Below are 17,608 nucleotides of genomic sequence, written 5' to 3' on the forward strand. Positions count from 1 at the left end.
TATTACTGCTGTTTTACCATGCACATGACAATAAAACTCTCTTGAATCTTGACTCTTGAATCTTCTTCTGCACTGTACTACTTACTTGCTGTGGCTGTTCACATGAGGCATTTTTCATTTTTATTCACGTACTCCCTGGTTACCCCTACATCAACCTACATCATAGTATATCACGGATATGGCTCCGCCCCCATCCAAAATGGTAGCACACCTATAGTCTCTGTAAGGTGTCCCTCTGTTTTTAGTGTTTTTTTCATTTTTCTTTTTATTGGATTTTAGTATTATACCAGTTTTAGTTTTAAATGTTTTCACCTTTGGTAAAAAAAGTATTTTTTAAACTTGACGATTAATTTTTTATTAACATTATAATTATACATTTTATTTATATAACACATTTCTTTAAAATGAATACATTTTTTAAAATAATTGTATTGTCTTTTTTTTTGCTGAATTCAATTAGACACAACACCTTTAAATGAATTATGCTTATATTTAATCAATGATTTAGAGCAGGGATGGCCAACCAGTCAGAGATCAATAGCCACATTTTTTACTGTGTTACTGCAAAGAGCCACATTATACACATGAGCATCATTCCCTCCTCACACACATACCTTTGCTCAGCCAGATTTATGTGACTGTGAAGTTCAGTCCCTTTCATTTCAAGCTTTGAAATGAGATAAAGATGCCTGACACAAAAGGCAGAGTGGCTTGCCGTTGCGCGCAACAAAAAAATATGAGCTCTCTCACTCTGGTAAAAACGTCCTGTGTTCATCCACATATTTTCGTTTAACGGTGCATTTTTTTCCACTGCCATTTTGAGAGCGAATTTGACAAATTATTTTCTCGAAAGATCCTGATCCGACTGGGAAACTTTGAGCTCTTTTCATTCAATGTCCATGCCAGCGAAAATACTGTCATAAACTCAAGCAAAGCGTGTGCACAAATACCGTAATGAACTAAACTTCGATATGCTTTCATGCCTTCATAAGAGCCGCATGAAAACGGGCAAAGATCCGTGGGTTCACCACCCGTGATTTAGACTCATAAAATCATTATATTTCTGTAAAATTATATATTTGTAACTTATACTGTCATTTTTCTTTGCTTTTACCACATATAGTGAATGGTTACAAAAACTTGATGGCATTCATCAAAAAGTACAAAAACAAAGTTAAAAAAATTAAGCTTTTAGCATGTTGAGGCACAGATAATAAAAAAAACGACTCCCAGCCTTTACGAGGCATCCTGTGCTGCACTGAGGCTGCTCCAGCCTGGCCGTCCTGTGACCCTCCACTTGGTCCAACCAGTGAGTCACAGGAGCTGGCAGCCTGCGAGGCTGTCTGAGACCCACAAACCCATCCAAGTGAGGGGGCTGTGTTCACACCAGAACCTCCAGCAATCCCTGGCATCCAGGGCTCAATATGTGTGCAGCTGGACTTGAAGGAATGTACCACAACCACCACCCCCTCTCTCCTTGGATATCATGCATCCGGTCAAAGAGTGCAGAAATAAAACCATCCTGATTAAGGAAAGTGAAACTTGAACTGTGAGAAGGTGAAAATAGACATACATGCTTAGTTTAGATGTGAGCACATATTCATCATACTAATATAGTGTATACTATACGTACCTATACGATAATTATATAGTGGAGTGTGTCTAATTTGGCTCACGGTGTCTTGTTAGAGGAAATCTAGCAAAAACAAATGCTGTATTTACTTACTCAACCGCATAGAGTTCCAGGATATAGGTTAGCATGGCCGACACACCTGACAATTATCTCATACACTCCCAGCCATTTTTCAAAAGATAACCCGTTCGCTACCGGCCATTTTAGATGATTTTGCTAATAAACATGGATTCTACCAAATGAAAGAAAAAAAATAATAACAATTTCTTTCCACCTTTTTCCGTTCTTTAGTAATCAGCAGTAGAACATAGGTACATTTCAGGAAAATATCAGTTTCCGACTAAAAAAGGGACATTTCAATATACATTTCAAGCATAACTTTTACTTTGACACAATTTTTTTGTTTTGTGATGGCTCAAATATCAAAACAACTATACCACAACACAAACAACACACAAAAGTGTTGCTTTACATTAAAATAACAATTTATTTGCAAGTCTAACACCATGAACTATGTGCAATTTTCACATTTGGTACTGAACTGTATGTGTGTGCGCACGTGTATGCTTTAAAATGTCCCTAGAATGCGTAACCTTCTGCACGCTGCACTCCTCCATGTTCTTCCATTTCCTCCTTGCTGTCATGTATGTTTTTTTTCCATTCAACTTCACATGCTGAGCTCTTATCAAATGCACTTGTGCCACCTTGTGGCTGTTTGAAAATAAGGTAAAATTACAAACCCCGACAACCATAATGTATCTCACTGGGCATAATATATAATAGGTACTGTATCTGTAATGTCAAATTAAATTTAATAGCACTAATTGTAATATAATAAGGTCGGTTCAAATGAAAGTCTCTTTTTTATTAATATTGAATCTATGAGAGGAAAAAATGCCATAACTTCATCAAAACTGAAGCGAACCCATTTATGCCCCATGTTGAGATCTCACATACTGCTACAAACACACCCAATTCAGACATTATCCAAATAAAATTGCAACGTGTGTTCTGTGCACAAAAGACATCAACAGACGACAATAAATCCAATCAATGAAACAGAGCTTAACCTGTCTTGGACATGAAAACAATCTGATCAGTTTAGTGTGCAACCAAACACTGCACACAACTGTGGACTGTACTATGCTGCGCCAGAGTTGGGGGTTGCCCTGGCAAGAAAAGTTGACTTCTTTCATCCACATATTTTCGTTTAACGGTGCATCGCCAGTGTGCGATTCAAGTTATTTGGAAGCTATTATTTATTTTAAAATGAGGTTGCTTTAACACTAAGCTAAGTTTGTAAGCACCGCGCTCCAGCTTGATATGACAACAGCTGGAATTATTTAATCATTTACCTGGATCACACGGCCCAAATTGAAAGCGAATGGCGATCCTCTATAAATATCTATACAAACATCCTGAGGTACTTGAGGCGCACAAATGACGCATTTGAAGCAAAGCTCTCCATTCATTCTTATGTCTCTGCAGTTATTTGAATAAACTGCTCAGCGGGGAGTCGTCTACCAGCCAGCGTCTGGAAGCTACGACATGCAAACAGGTGCTGATGTAATCTTCGCTCCCCTTTCCCCAATTCTAATTACGTGGCGCCATCTGCTCGCAAAAATATTTCACCTCTTACACTAAACTTTGCCGCTGCACACATCTAACTTAAGGTTTTTTAGTTACTGTAGATCTAGAGCAGGGTCCCCAACCACTGGGCCAGGTGCAATGATAAATAAAAAAAAATACACATGTAAATAAGAAAATCTAATTTTATGTAAATGCATATCAATTTCAGAAATAGAGGCCATTATTTTATTTTAAAAAATAATATGCAGTTACAAATCCCATAGTTTTGGCATTTATACGTTGTTTGTTGCAAGCGGCGACCTGTCCCACTTTGTTCGATGGTCCCTGAACGCACCATTGTGCGTGTGCTAACTTTCTCTCATGCCGCACAGATAGACTACTATACTGTATTTTTACCGTTTTTCTTTTAGCTCATATTTGGTGTTAAATGCTGATACTACATGGGAATGCATAAAGGTAAGTTTTGATGACTTATTGAGTGCTAATGTGCACATTTGTCTCAAGCTAATTTTGATTAAGATTTGGTGATGTTTTGAAAGCTGTATAAAGCTGCCTAGTAGTTAGCATGTTGGCCACACAGTCAGGAGATCGGGAAGATCGGGGTTCGAATCTCCGTTTGGGCATCTCTGTGTGGAGTTTGCATGTTCTCCCTTCAGTTTTCTCCGGCTGTACTCTGGCTTCCTCCCACATTCCAAAAATACGCGTATTACGTTAATTGGAGACTCTAAATTGTCAATAGGTGTGAATGTGAGCATGAATGGTTTTCTATATCTGCCCTGCGATTGGCTGGCGAACAGTCTAGGGTGTACCCTGCCTCTCTCCCAAAGTCAGCTGCTATAGGCTCAAGCATACCCGCGACCCTAGTGAGGGTAAGATAGAAGATAAGATGAAAGTGTGTGTTGGTGGTTAATCTTACTCGTCTCCTTCCTTCCTCTGTACACTGATGAGGCATTCAAGAGCACTGCGTATTTTTGAGTGTTAGGTGAATCTCTGCAATTTCTTATTGAGTACGGCTGCAAAAAAGTTGGAAGTGCCAGAACTTTGATGAAAAGGCTACTGAATTCAAGAAAGATGTTGCAGCAAAGTATGAAGGTCGCAAGGACCCTTTAACAGAGGTTGCATAGGGAATGGTTTAAGGGAGACGCATTACAGTAAGTGGCCAGGTTGTTTAATGATGATTGCACCTGCTACTGAAGCTGGCAATAAAGTGCAAGTTAGCAAGTATACAACTCAAACTTAACTCTTTAAAGTTAAGTTTGTAACAGACTAGAGTGAAACAGTGTCCAAGTGGCTCATCCATCCCTCCCTGCGCTCATCTATGCGTCATCAGTAAAGGTAAAACTCATGTTAAATGTTCATGTACCCATTTAATTAGTTTGTATTTAGCATTGTTTCCTGCCTGTAAAATGAAAATTCTTTGTTAAATGTGTTTTGTAGGGCTGTCTTCGACTACGGATGTTCATAGTCGAATCAGGTTTTTTTTAGATTTTGTCCATAGTTGACTAATTGTTGAATGTTGTTGCTTTTTAGCCATGTTTCGGTGAAAATCATGACGTTGCAGTCCAAAAGTCTTTTACGGTGGGTGACGTGAAGTTGTAACTCTTTTATACACCAAAGACCACACATTAGCGAGGAAAATGCTTGGTAAGGAAAGTCTGTGCGGTGTTAGCTTGAGCTTAGCTAATATTCCTCGCTCACCGCCTTCCTTGACTTTTTTTACGTTTTCTATGCCACCTGTGAGCACTTCCACCCGGATGTGTAGTGTGTGGAGACTCCGGTACTCTGGAGATCTCAGGGAAAATCTGTGATAAAAACGCTGACGCTGTGAAATCCAATGTCTAAAGCTCTTGACGGGTAGAAGATGTCAAACCAAAGCTCCTCTGTATGAACAGACTTGATATAAGGAAAATAACTACAAAACTACAAGACGCTGTGCTTCATTGTGTGTACGTGCCGCCATCTTGTGTAAGTATAGGTCTTCTGTTTAACATGTAGTCTTCAATTCTTTAGCACAAATGAGGCTGATTTTGTATCAAAACAGGCTATTTATAACAAAAACAGACATACTATGTAAACATGTATGCTCAGCAGCAGCCGCAGTCACCCCCTTGTTGTCAGAATGGTACAGTCTTGATCACATCACATTTACATATGATTTGACAGCAAGATTGATAGTCGAATCAGACTCATCCGAATCAAATCGTCAAATAGTCAGACATCCCTAGTGTTTTGTGTTAATATTTTGGGGTGTCTGGTATGGATTAATCCGATTTATATTATTTCTTATGGAAAAAATGAATTCTGTTTTCAATTAGACCTTTTGCAACAGATTGACAAAAACCAAGGTTCCACTGTATTTGCCCAAAAACAATGAGCGTTCTAACTTTCCTTAAACATATTTAAGTATCTGAAAGTGCTTTAAAAGTCTAATATATAACCTTTATTAGCAAAGTAGCTTTTTACAGCCTCATGTTCTGCTTCTAAACAGTGCTAAAATCCACTATGCTATTTGCTAAATGACCTACAATTCCTTTCAGTGCCACAAAGCCATGCTTTGTTCACGCTGTAAATGTCTGGCGATAAAAAAAGGAGTTATTTTCGGAACTTACTGTACACGTCTCCTCGATGATGCTTGTTGGTGATCCAGTTGATGCTGTTGTCCCCACGTTCTGGAATGCGTGTGGGTGCAGGCGGCCTCCTGGGAGTTGGCGTTGCTTTGGTAGTGGTGGTCGTCTTTGTTGTTGTTGATGTGGTGATGGTCGTCACTTTTGGGGCGACAGGCAAGGCTGGCTTTTGGGTCACCACTGGATGGAGTATGGTGGTGGTGGTCGTCGTTTTAGAAGTGACGGGCAAGGCTGGCCTTTGGGTCACCACTGGGTGGAGTGTGGTGGTGGCGGTGGTCGTTTTAGGGGCAACAGGCAAGGCTGGCCTTTGGGTTACCACTGGGCGGAGTGTGGTGGTGGTCCTTCTCTGGTCAATGTCGGGGATGTGGTTGTGATGGCTGGGGGGAAGCTTGTGCGGTCTGGGAGGCTCGATGACCACTTTGGGAATGGCTGCAAAGAGGAGAGAGTAAAAGTACTGTAGTGGAAGACTTAATGAGGCAGAGGATGGGCTATTAAGTGTCATAATGAGACTGTTAATATGCATTAAATAGCATGCTCTAACCTATTATGGCTCTCAAATGTGTCTCTTTAACATTTAACAAATGTTCACAGCCACAGGCAGCCTTTGGCTTTTGTTCCCACTGGAGTCTGAAACACCTTTATGAAAAATTAAAACAGGGGGCTAGAGCCTACCCTAGCTTTTAGAGTTTTTTTGTGATTCCACCACGGGAAGGATGCCAGTGATGGCTGACAAGGAAAATATGACGATTACCATAGAACAGGTAATAGAATGTATGGTCCAGTGAGTTGACAATCATCATACAACAACAAAAGTGAGTTTCATATTCATGTCAACAACTTACTTTTCACATAACGGGACCTTGCACTTGCACTTGTATGACAGTTAAGAATCTTAAAATGCTACCTGTTATGTGTCACTCCATAAATAAGCTGGTTAACTTATTTTTACATTTGCATGATAATATCAAAATACCAGTTGAGCAACACAAAATAAGGTGGTTAACTTATTTTTACACTTGTGAGTTAAGAATATCAAAATGATCCCTGTTGCATGCCATTAAATAAACAATATGGCGGTTAATGTATTTTTACACTTGTATGACTTAAGAATGTTGAAGTGCTACGTGTTGAGCAACAGAAAAAATAAGGTGGTTAATTTATTTTTACATTTGTATGACAGTTGAGAAAGTTAAAATCTCATCTACTGTGCGACATTTACTAAAGTGGTTACCTTCTTTTTACACTTATTTAAAAATGTGACTTAAAACATTGGCTATAGTTTTAATAAAAAGGCATGATGGGGACAGTTTGACCCTCGATTCCCATTACGTACCACTCGTGTATGTTTTGGGTACTCATTCAGTATGGCGCAATGTTTTGTATGCATAGAGCGTCACAGAGATCACCCATGCCGTGATGATGTCATGGATGTCAGACCTTCCTTTTGTTCTCCTGCACATTCTTCATGTCAGGAGCTGAGAATGAGGTCTATGGGGTGTTGTTGGGGCTAAGGGGGGAGGAAGATGAAGGATGACATCTGGGTGAGAAATGAGCATTGACAAAAGCGAGCGGGTCAGTTGTCGCCTTCTCACTTTGCAAGACTTTGATATGCGATGCCCGTGTTAGATATTGAAATGGAGCACTTGTGGCTCACACCCTTGGGAAAGGGGGAGGTGGCGGTGGGGGTGGTGGTGGGTGGGGGGGAATATGGGGGGGCGTCCTCTGTGCTCGTTGGACCGTGACACTATTAATATCTGTTAGAGAGTAAATGAAATGGTTGAATATAAATGACTTCTCAGGGAAGTAATGGACTGTGGGAGAAGCCAGGAGGAGAAACTCCCCTGAAAATAAATATTTTGCATGTGATGACTTTTTTGCTTGGTGGCCAACTGGAAGAGTGGCATTCTGGGTAAATGTGATAAGAAAGCAAAGAGGGATTTAGGCATTGACTGACAGCAATTACAAAGAATGTCAGAGAAAGCGCTTTTGGCTTTTGATGCAATTCCTCCCCTCTCTTTTGGACAAAGAACACAAAAAAGTGAGCCCCCCCCACGCTTGCAGTGTCTTACGTTTGCAGTCGCGTCCCGTCCCCCTGTAACCGTCTTTGCACTTGCACTTGTATGAGCCCCGCGTGTTGTAGCAGGTGGCGAAGCTGCTGCAGCGACTCGGGCGCAAAGCGCACTCATTCACATCTGAATAGAAAGAAAAAAAACAACAACAGGATGCTATTGAGCTGCCATCCTGACATGTGACTCACAACACTGCAGAGACGAAACAGCCAAGACAAATTTGGAAGAAGCGATGGAAAAAGCTTTGCCCTGTGAAAAGTCATTGTACAGTCGTCCCTTGTTTATTGCGGTTAATTGGTACCAATTAAGTCAATTTCAGCAAAGTAGGATTCTATATTAATGAGGAGAATATTTTCGTAGTTAGAGCACAGAAAACCTGTTTATGACTTTCAAAATATGATTTTTACCATTATTAGAGCCCTGTAGACATGAAATAACACACCTATAGTCACCTTTACACTCCTATTATTCTTTGTTTACACCACATTGCACAACTGTAATGCGCAGCCTACGGGATCACTGCAGGGACTCACCAGAGGGCTACCGATTAGAACATAGCATGCTACCGAGCTAACTAGTTAGCCTCCAATTTGTTTATTTTAAACTTCAAAAAGGGTTTCAAAGTACAGAGTAAGAAGCCAACAACCTACCACTTCCACATGGAATGGGAGGAGAACTTTTTTTCCCACTCTATCATGTTGACATGGCTGACTTCATGCAGTGTAAAAGGGCATATCGTATCTCATCAATGTAACATTACTGATGCCTAGGAACATATAACTTGTCTTTCAAAATCAATATTGAAAGACATAATGGGCCATAGTCAACCACGAAACAGCGATGATTTATTAATGAATACTGTATATTTTTTTAAATGTGCTAGCATGAGGGAGCGATGTTTAATCATAATGACAAAAGGTTTTATGATGAAACGGTTTTACGACAGTGTCTTTTTCCACTTACATGACAAAAAAAGTTTTATTAGCGTAAAATCTAATCTTGGTTTTGAGAGGAATTTTGGCAAACCACTTTTGGGGTACTCTCGCGTGTGAATCGATTTTGTGTGAAACTCAGTTTTGTCTCGGAATGCGTCCAAAACTGCGGCGACATCAGGGTTTAGTCATCATTGTCATATTTTTTAAACTGTTCCTTAGAGAAATTAATTTGATCAAAATGTTTAGACCATTTTCCCGACATTTTGTAGTTTTCTACACATTTTACCATACAAATACTAACTTGGTCTTGTCTTGGTTTATGTGTCTTGAATACAAGTTTAATGATAGCAAAAGTTTGACTCTTTAATTTCTATTATTTATGTTTATTCTGCTGTTACGTTCCCTTTTCCGTACATTTATTTCAGTTGTGTTTGAGTTAGGCTCCAGCATACCCCCGTGACCCTAATGAGGATAAGCGGCATAGAAAAAAGATGGATGGATGGATGTGTTTGAGTTACACGTACCGATGCACTGGTGTTTCCCGTTGACGTACTGCAGGTCAAAGCCATCATGGCACTTGCAGATATAGCTACCAAAAGTGTTGATGCACTTCCTGCACCTCGGGCAGACTGCCAGTCCGGTGGCACACTCGTCGACATCTACAAGAGTGATGTGAGAGTAAGAGTGACAGCAGCTTTGAGTCCCATTCCTGATAATATTCATCAAGTAAGCCCCTATTTTTTCCTTTACGGTGATGTACCTTTGTAGGCATGTGAACTTTATTTCTCGGGCAAAAAGACGAGTGGAAATGAGGGTGACTGTAGACGGCACTCTACAGTGAGGGGACCGCACATGCTGTTCCTAGAATATTCCTAGTGTGAGTTTCAGTGACAGGAGTCACAGCTCTTGTTACCACTGCTGTGACTTTCATTTTCCACATCCTATTTGCTCATTTCTTTGCTTCAAGGCTGCTTATTTAGCCTCCATTGAGTACCATATGATGGACTTCTTACTAAAACAAGTTCCTTTTAATAAAATAAGCAGGTCATAAAACTCTGCCGCTTCAAGAAGGAAATGGAGCATCCAGTGTAACACCTGCAGCAGGCAACCTTTGCTTCTCCGGCTCCTCCTACTGTCTTTATGACTGATGCCCATTCTGCATCCTACAATTACCCAGCCCATGTGTTATATGGGGGCTGTAGGGCAGGAAGAACCTACTGAAAGAATGCAGCAAGGTAGCAAGAAAATAAATGGTCCCATTTAGACAAGTTAGCAAGACTAAAACATTGTTATTGCTTTACATTATTTTATCATGTTTCTAAGGTGCCTGGACATGTACTATAACACTTCTTTAAGGTTTCTCTCAAGAAAAAAAAGCAGCATTTCTGTTCCAGAGAAAAAAGGCAGCCAGTGGCTCCGTTTTCAGGCCACAGGAGATAAATAAAGATGGTGACGTAACTTACCCACGCAGGTTCTGCCATCCGGAGCCAGCTGTAGCCCCGGTGATGGACACTGACATCGGACCTCTCCTTTCAGCACCTCGCAGCCATACTGGCAGTTGGCCATGCCGCAAGTGCGAAGGTCTGGTGGATACAAAGGAAACAACAAACATTAAGACAGGACGGTGACCCGAGGGAGAGTGCTCTCACGGCTTTATCCCACACTGCTGGCGTTGCTGCCTTTCTTGGCATTAGTCAGGCTGATCCAGACAAAAGAACAGCACACACTCTGACATTGTTACATTCTTGTGCTTCACAGAACCCTCAAAACATAATTTGTATCCGCTGACTGGCTGGCGGCCTGACTGACCTAGCGACATACTATATTTACCTACTGTAGCTACGCACCCAACCATCATTCATCAAAATGACAGACAGACCATAAACCAACCGCTGACCCAAACCCTACTTATCCCATCCATCCAGCGTTAATTAAAATGTCCGACAAACCACCAATCGACTGACCTGACAATCCATTATTTATCAGAAAAATCAACCCACCTACTAATCTACCTACCACCGTATCTAGCCACTCAGCTGTCCATCATTTATCGAAATGACAACTCATCAGTTAACTGATTGACCATCAATCAACTCTAACCCTAACTTACTACCTACCATCCATCATTGATCAGAACAAACATTGGTGTAATCCTACTCCATCTACCCACTCAGCTATCCATGATTTATCAAAATGACGATCGACAGTTTACCGACTTGACTATCAAATCGACCCCACCTAGCCATCCACCTAAGTACATGTCATACTAACTAACTACACTGCCATGACTGTGAACCAACCAACCCGCCTACCAACTGCTGATTAACAGTCAACTGGTCGAGCCTAAACTCACAAAACTATCCATTCATGATTTGTCAGAGTGACAGACTACCCACCAATCAATTACCAATGGGCAATGCACCTTTGGCCGATCAACATACCTATCTACCTAGTCATCATTTGCCAGAACCGACTGACCACTGACTGGCTGTGAACTGACTGTCACCACCTGACCCTGACCCTACCAGCCTCTCAATCCATAATTTGTCGACGCACTGACTATCGATAAACCAACCTACCTATCCATCCATATATCAGTCAACAGGTTCCCTGATAGTCTGTTGTAGCCAGTATTACATTCTGAGTCATGTAATCCTGACTTTCAAGGAGATAGCTATGGCCCAATAGTTAGACTAGGGCCCATGGTGCAGGTCTAAAGCAGAGGTCAATCTTTTTAACTATCTCTAATCTATAATTGAGATTTATTTGTTCTACACCCTCTAAGACCAGTAATCCATTTTCAGCACCAGTGTGCTACGACATTGTTGTTGTTGTTATTGTTGTTCCCTCTTGTGCATGTCAAGAATCATCTCAATTCCCTCCAAAATGACGATACAATAAACTGAGTTTTTTCTCATGTCCCTCTGGATAGCTTCTGACCCTGAAAAGGAAATTGAAATTCTGCCGGAGCTACTTCAGCAACTGTTGGGTGTCCTGCAGTCTGACGACAGCGGAGTGAGCTGATTAAATGCTGCAGTGACCTATTGATCGTAGCTCAGGCGGCAGGAGATTCTTATGCTGTGCTTCAGAAGCAGCAACATGGAACAAGTGGCCAGCAATTCATATTATACTGTACTTTAACACAAAAAACAAGTGAGATGCTGGAAATTACAGTATACTCATGTGGAAAAACGTGAGTGTTTATTAGCTGGGGAGAATTTATAGGGAGACATGCACGGGCAACTACTCCCATTGTGGGAAACGCCGCAGGGCAGAGTATAAGAAGTGCATTTTCTCTCAAGGTTCTCAAGTTTGGATAGATGTAATGGGACACACTGCATTGATCAATCCATCAGGGGTTAAGATGGAACCTTTAGTCACCGCTGAATCTTATGACAAGGCTATACTTCTAAGTTTGTGAGAACAGTTCGGGGAAGGCCTTCATGGTTTATGGCTGTGATATGTGAACATTAATCACTGACTCTGCACTCCTTTGGTACCAAATCTCTGGGGTACATTCTAGGGTACTGATGGAACATTAAACAGCGACCGTTGACTCCTTTGATAACATGTCTCTGAGGAACCACTATCGGCTGCTCAGGACATTGTACAATGTTCTTGCCTCTATGCTCGGGCGCTGACGGGTGGTCATGATCCAGAGGGCACTCACGGAACACCTAGATGACACTCATATGGCTAAAAAACTGGGTGTTGGCCTGGATGGTCACCGGGGAGGATCCACAGGCATTTAGGTGATTGGTTGATCTGATTTTGTTCATATCATGTTTTTTGGTGGAGTTTGTCTAGTGAACTAGTGGTTTTAATTGCAACAATCTACAAAATAAAAGTAAAATCACAATAGAGGGGTACATTGCACCTTTTCAGACAAGAATAAATGCAGCAAAGACGTATTATGCGAAACATACTCACTTCCACAGGTCCCGTCAGGCATCAGCATGTATCCGTTGAGGCAGTAGCACTTGTAGCTGCCCTGGGTGTTCATGCATCTGTGTTTACAGGGCCGTGGCTTGAGTCCGCATTCGTTCAGGTCTGCAGACAGATGGAGACAGTGTCAGTTAGGACAGGACAGGACGTTAAGGGAGGGGCAGAAATTAGTCAAGAGGGCAAAGGTGAAGAAGTCCATTCAGGTGGAACTGTCTGGTGTTTATGTGTTTGGGGAGAAAAGAGGAGGGGAGGGTGAGAGTCTTTAAGGAAATGGGAGCACCGTGTTCTGACAAGCTTGCGACTCCTCACTTTGATACTTTAACAGGAAGGCTTTAAGTGAGAAGCTGAAAGTAAGCTGCATGTGATGGAAGATGTTATTAATCCCTTTGACTCATCACAAGTGCACTGGGATGCCATCCAGGAGCCCCTCAGAGAGACACGGTGTGTAATTCTTGTGTTTTCATGTAGAAGCAAAAAAAAAAAAAAAGAAAAAGAAACTTCTAAAATTGAGTTTGAGTCATGACACATTTTTCACGGGAGGTCTTTTTGACTGACTAAAGCACAGGTGTAGCTGATAACCATATAAATCTTCATTCAAGAGCCCCGGAGATGTGTGTGCAAGTTGCCTCAGTGGAATCATTTTACTGACACTCCTGAAAGGAAGGGAGCTGTCATCACTGCTTATACCTGTGCTTTGCCTGCCAGCCAGGTGAGAAATGATCCTAATACAAGTTCATTTTCTTCTTAATGATTTAACTGAGAAAATGTGACAGTTTTAGTTCATATTTATGCTCGACTGCCCCAGAGGTGTCTTTAGCAGATATTTCGACATCTCCCGGTGTAAAAAAGCACAGACTAATAACCTACATGCATTCCACTTTCCATTCCACACTGCAGGCTCTTGTGATGTAAACAGAAAGGCGAATGAATGGTCTTTCATTTTGCCTTTACTTTGTGAGTCATTTATTCTAACTGTGGTTGCTTCCACCAAAATTTTGGCCATTTACAAACATCTTCAGAGCACGTTCTTGTATGATTTTAGTTAGAAAGTGCACCACAATTCAAGTGCTATTTGACTAAAGTCCATCCCTGAACTGTAAAAGCTATTTTAAAATATATATATTTCAGGGTAAAGTGGGTTAGGGTTGGAGCCATGTCATAACAATTAGAAAAAATAAGATTTAAAATAAGCAACACAATCACAATGTATATAGCAATCTTCTACTGTAACACGCTCAAAATATAAGTATGCTGGAGCCTATCCCAGCTGACTTTGGGTGAGAGGCGGGGTACACCCTGGACTGGTCGCCAGCCAATCACAGGGTAAATATAGAAAAACACTCACATTCATACCTAATAGAATCCACTAATTACAGCTCATTATAGGAGTGCTGCGGGAAACACGCCACACTTAACACGCATCAGTCGGAAGGTGACAAGCTAATAAACAACAACAACCCCGAGAGGAGACTGGGGGCAGCATAAAAACGGGCTGCTGCAGCAAAGTGCGGACTGTGGAGTATAACACTGCAGCCTCAGGGACTAACAGAATGCAAATTCTTGTCGTTTCTCGCCATGTATCCACAGCTTGGAACCCAGGCTGACCAGGTACTAGAAATGATATCTCGTAGTACCTGCTTCAGCCATGAAAAACATGTAGAACTTCAATAGTGTGCAACCAGACTAGACTTTTCAAGGCCTGCCGTTAATATTACCTGCACTCGTAAGATTTAGGACTAGTAAGAGTAACATCTACACAAATTGCATTCAAAAAAGCACATTGTCGACATTCTTTGTGGAACATAACTTAAGTTGTTGACAGTATCACGAGTGGACTTATTCACAGCTGAGCAACTGTGAATGACATTTTCCATTAATTTAAGGACTTACAGTGTAACTGAAGAACTGAACTGAAGACTGCTTTTGGCTTCGTTTCAGCAGCCTTTAGTATGGAGAAAGCCAATTAGGGGTTTGTTCAGTGGGTTCCATGGAGCATGTAAGAAGAGCTTAAGGTTGAAGAGTATGGATGGGATATTTTACTTGGCTGGAGCCACAAAAGTATGCCGTGTAAGATTTAATATTACATCTACTGGGCGAAAACACAAGTGTCTCCATGATTAGTCTCCATGTTAGTATGGTTCCACAATATGAAATCCTTTATATCCCTTTTATCTAGGATACTGTATCATCTTCACAAATAGATTCCATCACCACAAGAGGTCAACTTAATGTCATATGGCAGCTTTATAATGACGCCAACTCCAGCAATGTGGACGTATGAATGTTGCTTTGTTGCATTAACTTCGGCATACCTTCTAAATTTAACGTAGGTTTAACTTAATTTCGACAAATGATGAAACAAACGGCCGCTCTTTTATTCTATTAATAGCAGCTTGGGGTCAGCTAAAGCCTCTCAGCATAATAGGTGACTACAGACGGAATTAGGCTTGAATGTGTTGGCCAGCAGTGGAATGCATTTGCTGTCCACACTTCAAACACATAGGGGGCAGCACTGAAGGTTTTATTTTTAGCCCATGCACCATAACAGCTTACATATCAGACATAACGGACCAGAAATGCATGGTCACAGATGACCACAATGTAAATGCAACTGCTTACCATACTCTGTGTTCAACTGCCTTGAGTGAAATTAAATCTACGAGAAATAATGTCATGGCTTCATTAAAATTACATTAAATTTACGTACTATTTTTGGCCCATGTTGAGATCTCGAGTGCTGTTACAAACACACAAAATTTGAACGCATATCCAAATTAAATTGTGACCTCTGTTCTGCACACACAAAAAAGATCGGATGCTATGTTTTATCATTTTATTATTGTAAAAATGCACCTTTATGCTCTTAAAGTGAAAACTTTTCTTTGTTTACAATTAGATATGTTTTAAGGCTGTAAAACCCCTCACAATACACTTTATGCACTTTGCTCAGACAGGCAATAACATTTTGTCACATTTTAAACACTCTGAAAGCTCAAATTTCATTCGAATTTTAATGATCAATCTACTAGATTGGACACAATAACGTTTTTGTGTCCTTGTTAAAACATATTGCTCCTGCAGTCGTCCTCGTCCTACTCCTTAAACCGAAGATTCATTTAGTCGGTTTAGCTTCTTCTTCTTCTATTGTTTATATGCGGTTAGCAAGCAGCTCATGCAGTTTGCTAGCGACAGCACGAAGGACTGACAAGGGTCTACAGCCAGTCAGGATGGAGAACACAATGGGCGGGTTCTCCCTTAGCCAATAAAGACTGTTGTGGCTCTGTATTTGTCCGGCTATTGTCTGCTGTGGGTTCCTAATTGCTCGTACAGGCATGTAAACACACAGACTAGGTGGAGCTGCACGTCTTCAACATGAGTACAACACCCTCTACTGGTAGCAGTAATAAATACAATAACAGACATACAACAGAGCACTGATAGATTGCTCTAATACACCACAAGGACGCAGAACTCAATGCATGTTCATATGCTGTTAAGAAATTCAAAATTAAACTTAAAAAACCTGCGAAACAGCAAACCTGCAAAAGGATAACTGCGATGTAGCGGGGGAACACTATATATACTTTGTAATAACATGAAGAAAATTCAAAATGTATTCTTAAAATTGCAAATATTAGAACTTCTAGTAATATTTTATTCTCATAATATTATGTCTTATCTTCTTGTAATAAAACAACCTCATTGTCAAAATGTGTCTTTACTGTGGTAAAATGACACCTGTTCCGCATACAAAATATGTCTAAGTATCGTAAAACTGTGACTTTATTCTCCTAAAGTGACTACTTTTCCGTGCAATATTAAAAGTCTTTATTGTTATAAAATTCTGAATTTATTCTCTTAAACCAGCTATTTTGCAATATTACAACTTCTTGAAAAGATACATTCTCATATTATTATGTGCCTTTACACGAAAAAGAACAACTCTTGTGATTTAGAAAGAAAAACAACCTTTCCTCGCTGTATTATGTAATATTCTTATAATACACCTCCAACTTTATTGTCATTGTTGTACTAAAATTACAGCTTAATTGCCTTAGAATGAGAATACATGTTTTTTCTTTTAAAATTGAGCACCCTTTTTTTTTTCAAATATTCTGACAACTATAATTACGACCGTATACTTGTAATTCTGATATTCTATACCCAGAGTACTATGCTTAAGGCTAAGGCTACTTTCATTGACAAGGAACAAACATTACCTTTTTTATGTCTGTTTAGACTAGCAAAATATATTAATCTAGCAAATATTTGGCCTGTAAACTACACAATTTATTTGCGTCCTCATGAATGGCTTTCACTGCTACATTGAACAAAGGTTTACTGCAGCAATTAGGATCAACAGCATTTCCCCAAATAATAAACACCAACAACAATAAGAACACCTGTGATTTTCCCTGAAAAAAAAAAACAACACCTACCCACGCTGTGCTTTGTTTTGAGTCACATTAAAGTCACATTAAAGCTGGCCTGCCCTTGTCAGAGGGAGCCAGTTAATTGCTTCTTCCTCACCAGCATCCAACAACAACGTCGCCCACCTGTGTGCACTCGAACAATACCTCACTTTACACCTTTAAAAATTTTTTTTTATTTTTTTTAATTGGCACTGTCAACCGATCTCATTAATGTGATCACAGACAATACCAAAGCAACTCTCTCTGGAATCGCTTCATTGTCTATTGGATTATACTCTAAAAACTTCTACTTTATTATGTTGATTAATATTTTCTCGTAATATTCAACTTTGTTTTTGCAAAATTACAAGTCTGCTCTCATAAAATGACTTTGGCTTTG

The 17,608-nt window shown here is 40.3% G+C and overlaps 1 protein-coding gene across 3 annotated transcripts in view; it reads right to left on the bottom strand.

Moving 5' to 3' along the window:
- npnta (nephronectin a) overlaps positions 1–17,608 on the bottom strand; it is a 61,485-nt gene that overhangs the window by 12,847 nt on the left and 31,030 nt on the right. For all 3 annotated transcript variants that reach the window (XM_054778719.1, XM_054778718.1, XM_054778717.1), the window contains 5 exons: positions 12,782–12,901; positions 10,315–10,434; positions 9,376–9,510; positions 7,917–8,039; positions 5,833–6,276 (listed from right to left, as the gene is read on the bottom strand). In XM_054778719.1, coding sequence (XP_054634694.1) covers positions 5,833–6,276; positions 7,917–8,039; positions 9,376–9,510; positions 10,315–10,434; positions 12,782–12,901 — 942 coding nt within the window. The remainder of the gene's footprint in view (positions 1–5,832; positions 6,277–7,916; positions 8,040–9,375; positions 9,511–10,314; positions 10,435–12,781; positions 12,902–17,608) is intronic.

Source organism: Dunckerocampus dactyliophorus, chromosome 6, assembly GCF_027744805.1.
Source record: "Dunckerocampus dactyliophorus isolate RoL2022-P2 chromosome 6, RoL_Ddac_1.1, whole genome shotgun sequence".
Taxonomy (NCBI): Eukaryota; Metazoa; Chordata; class Actinopteri; order Syngnathiformes; family Syngnathidae; genus Dunckerocampus; species Dunckerocampus dactyliophorus.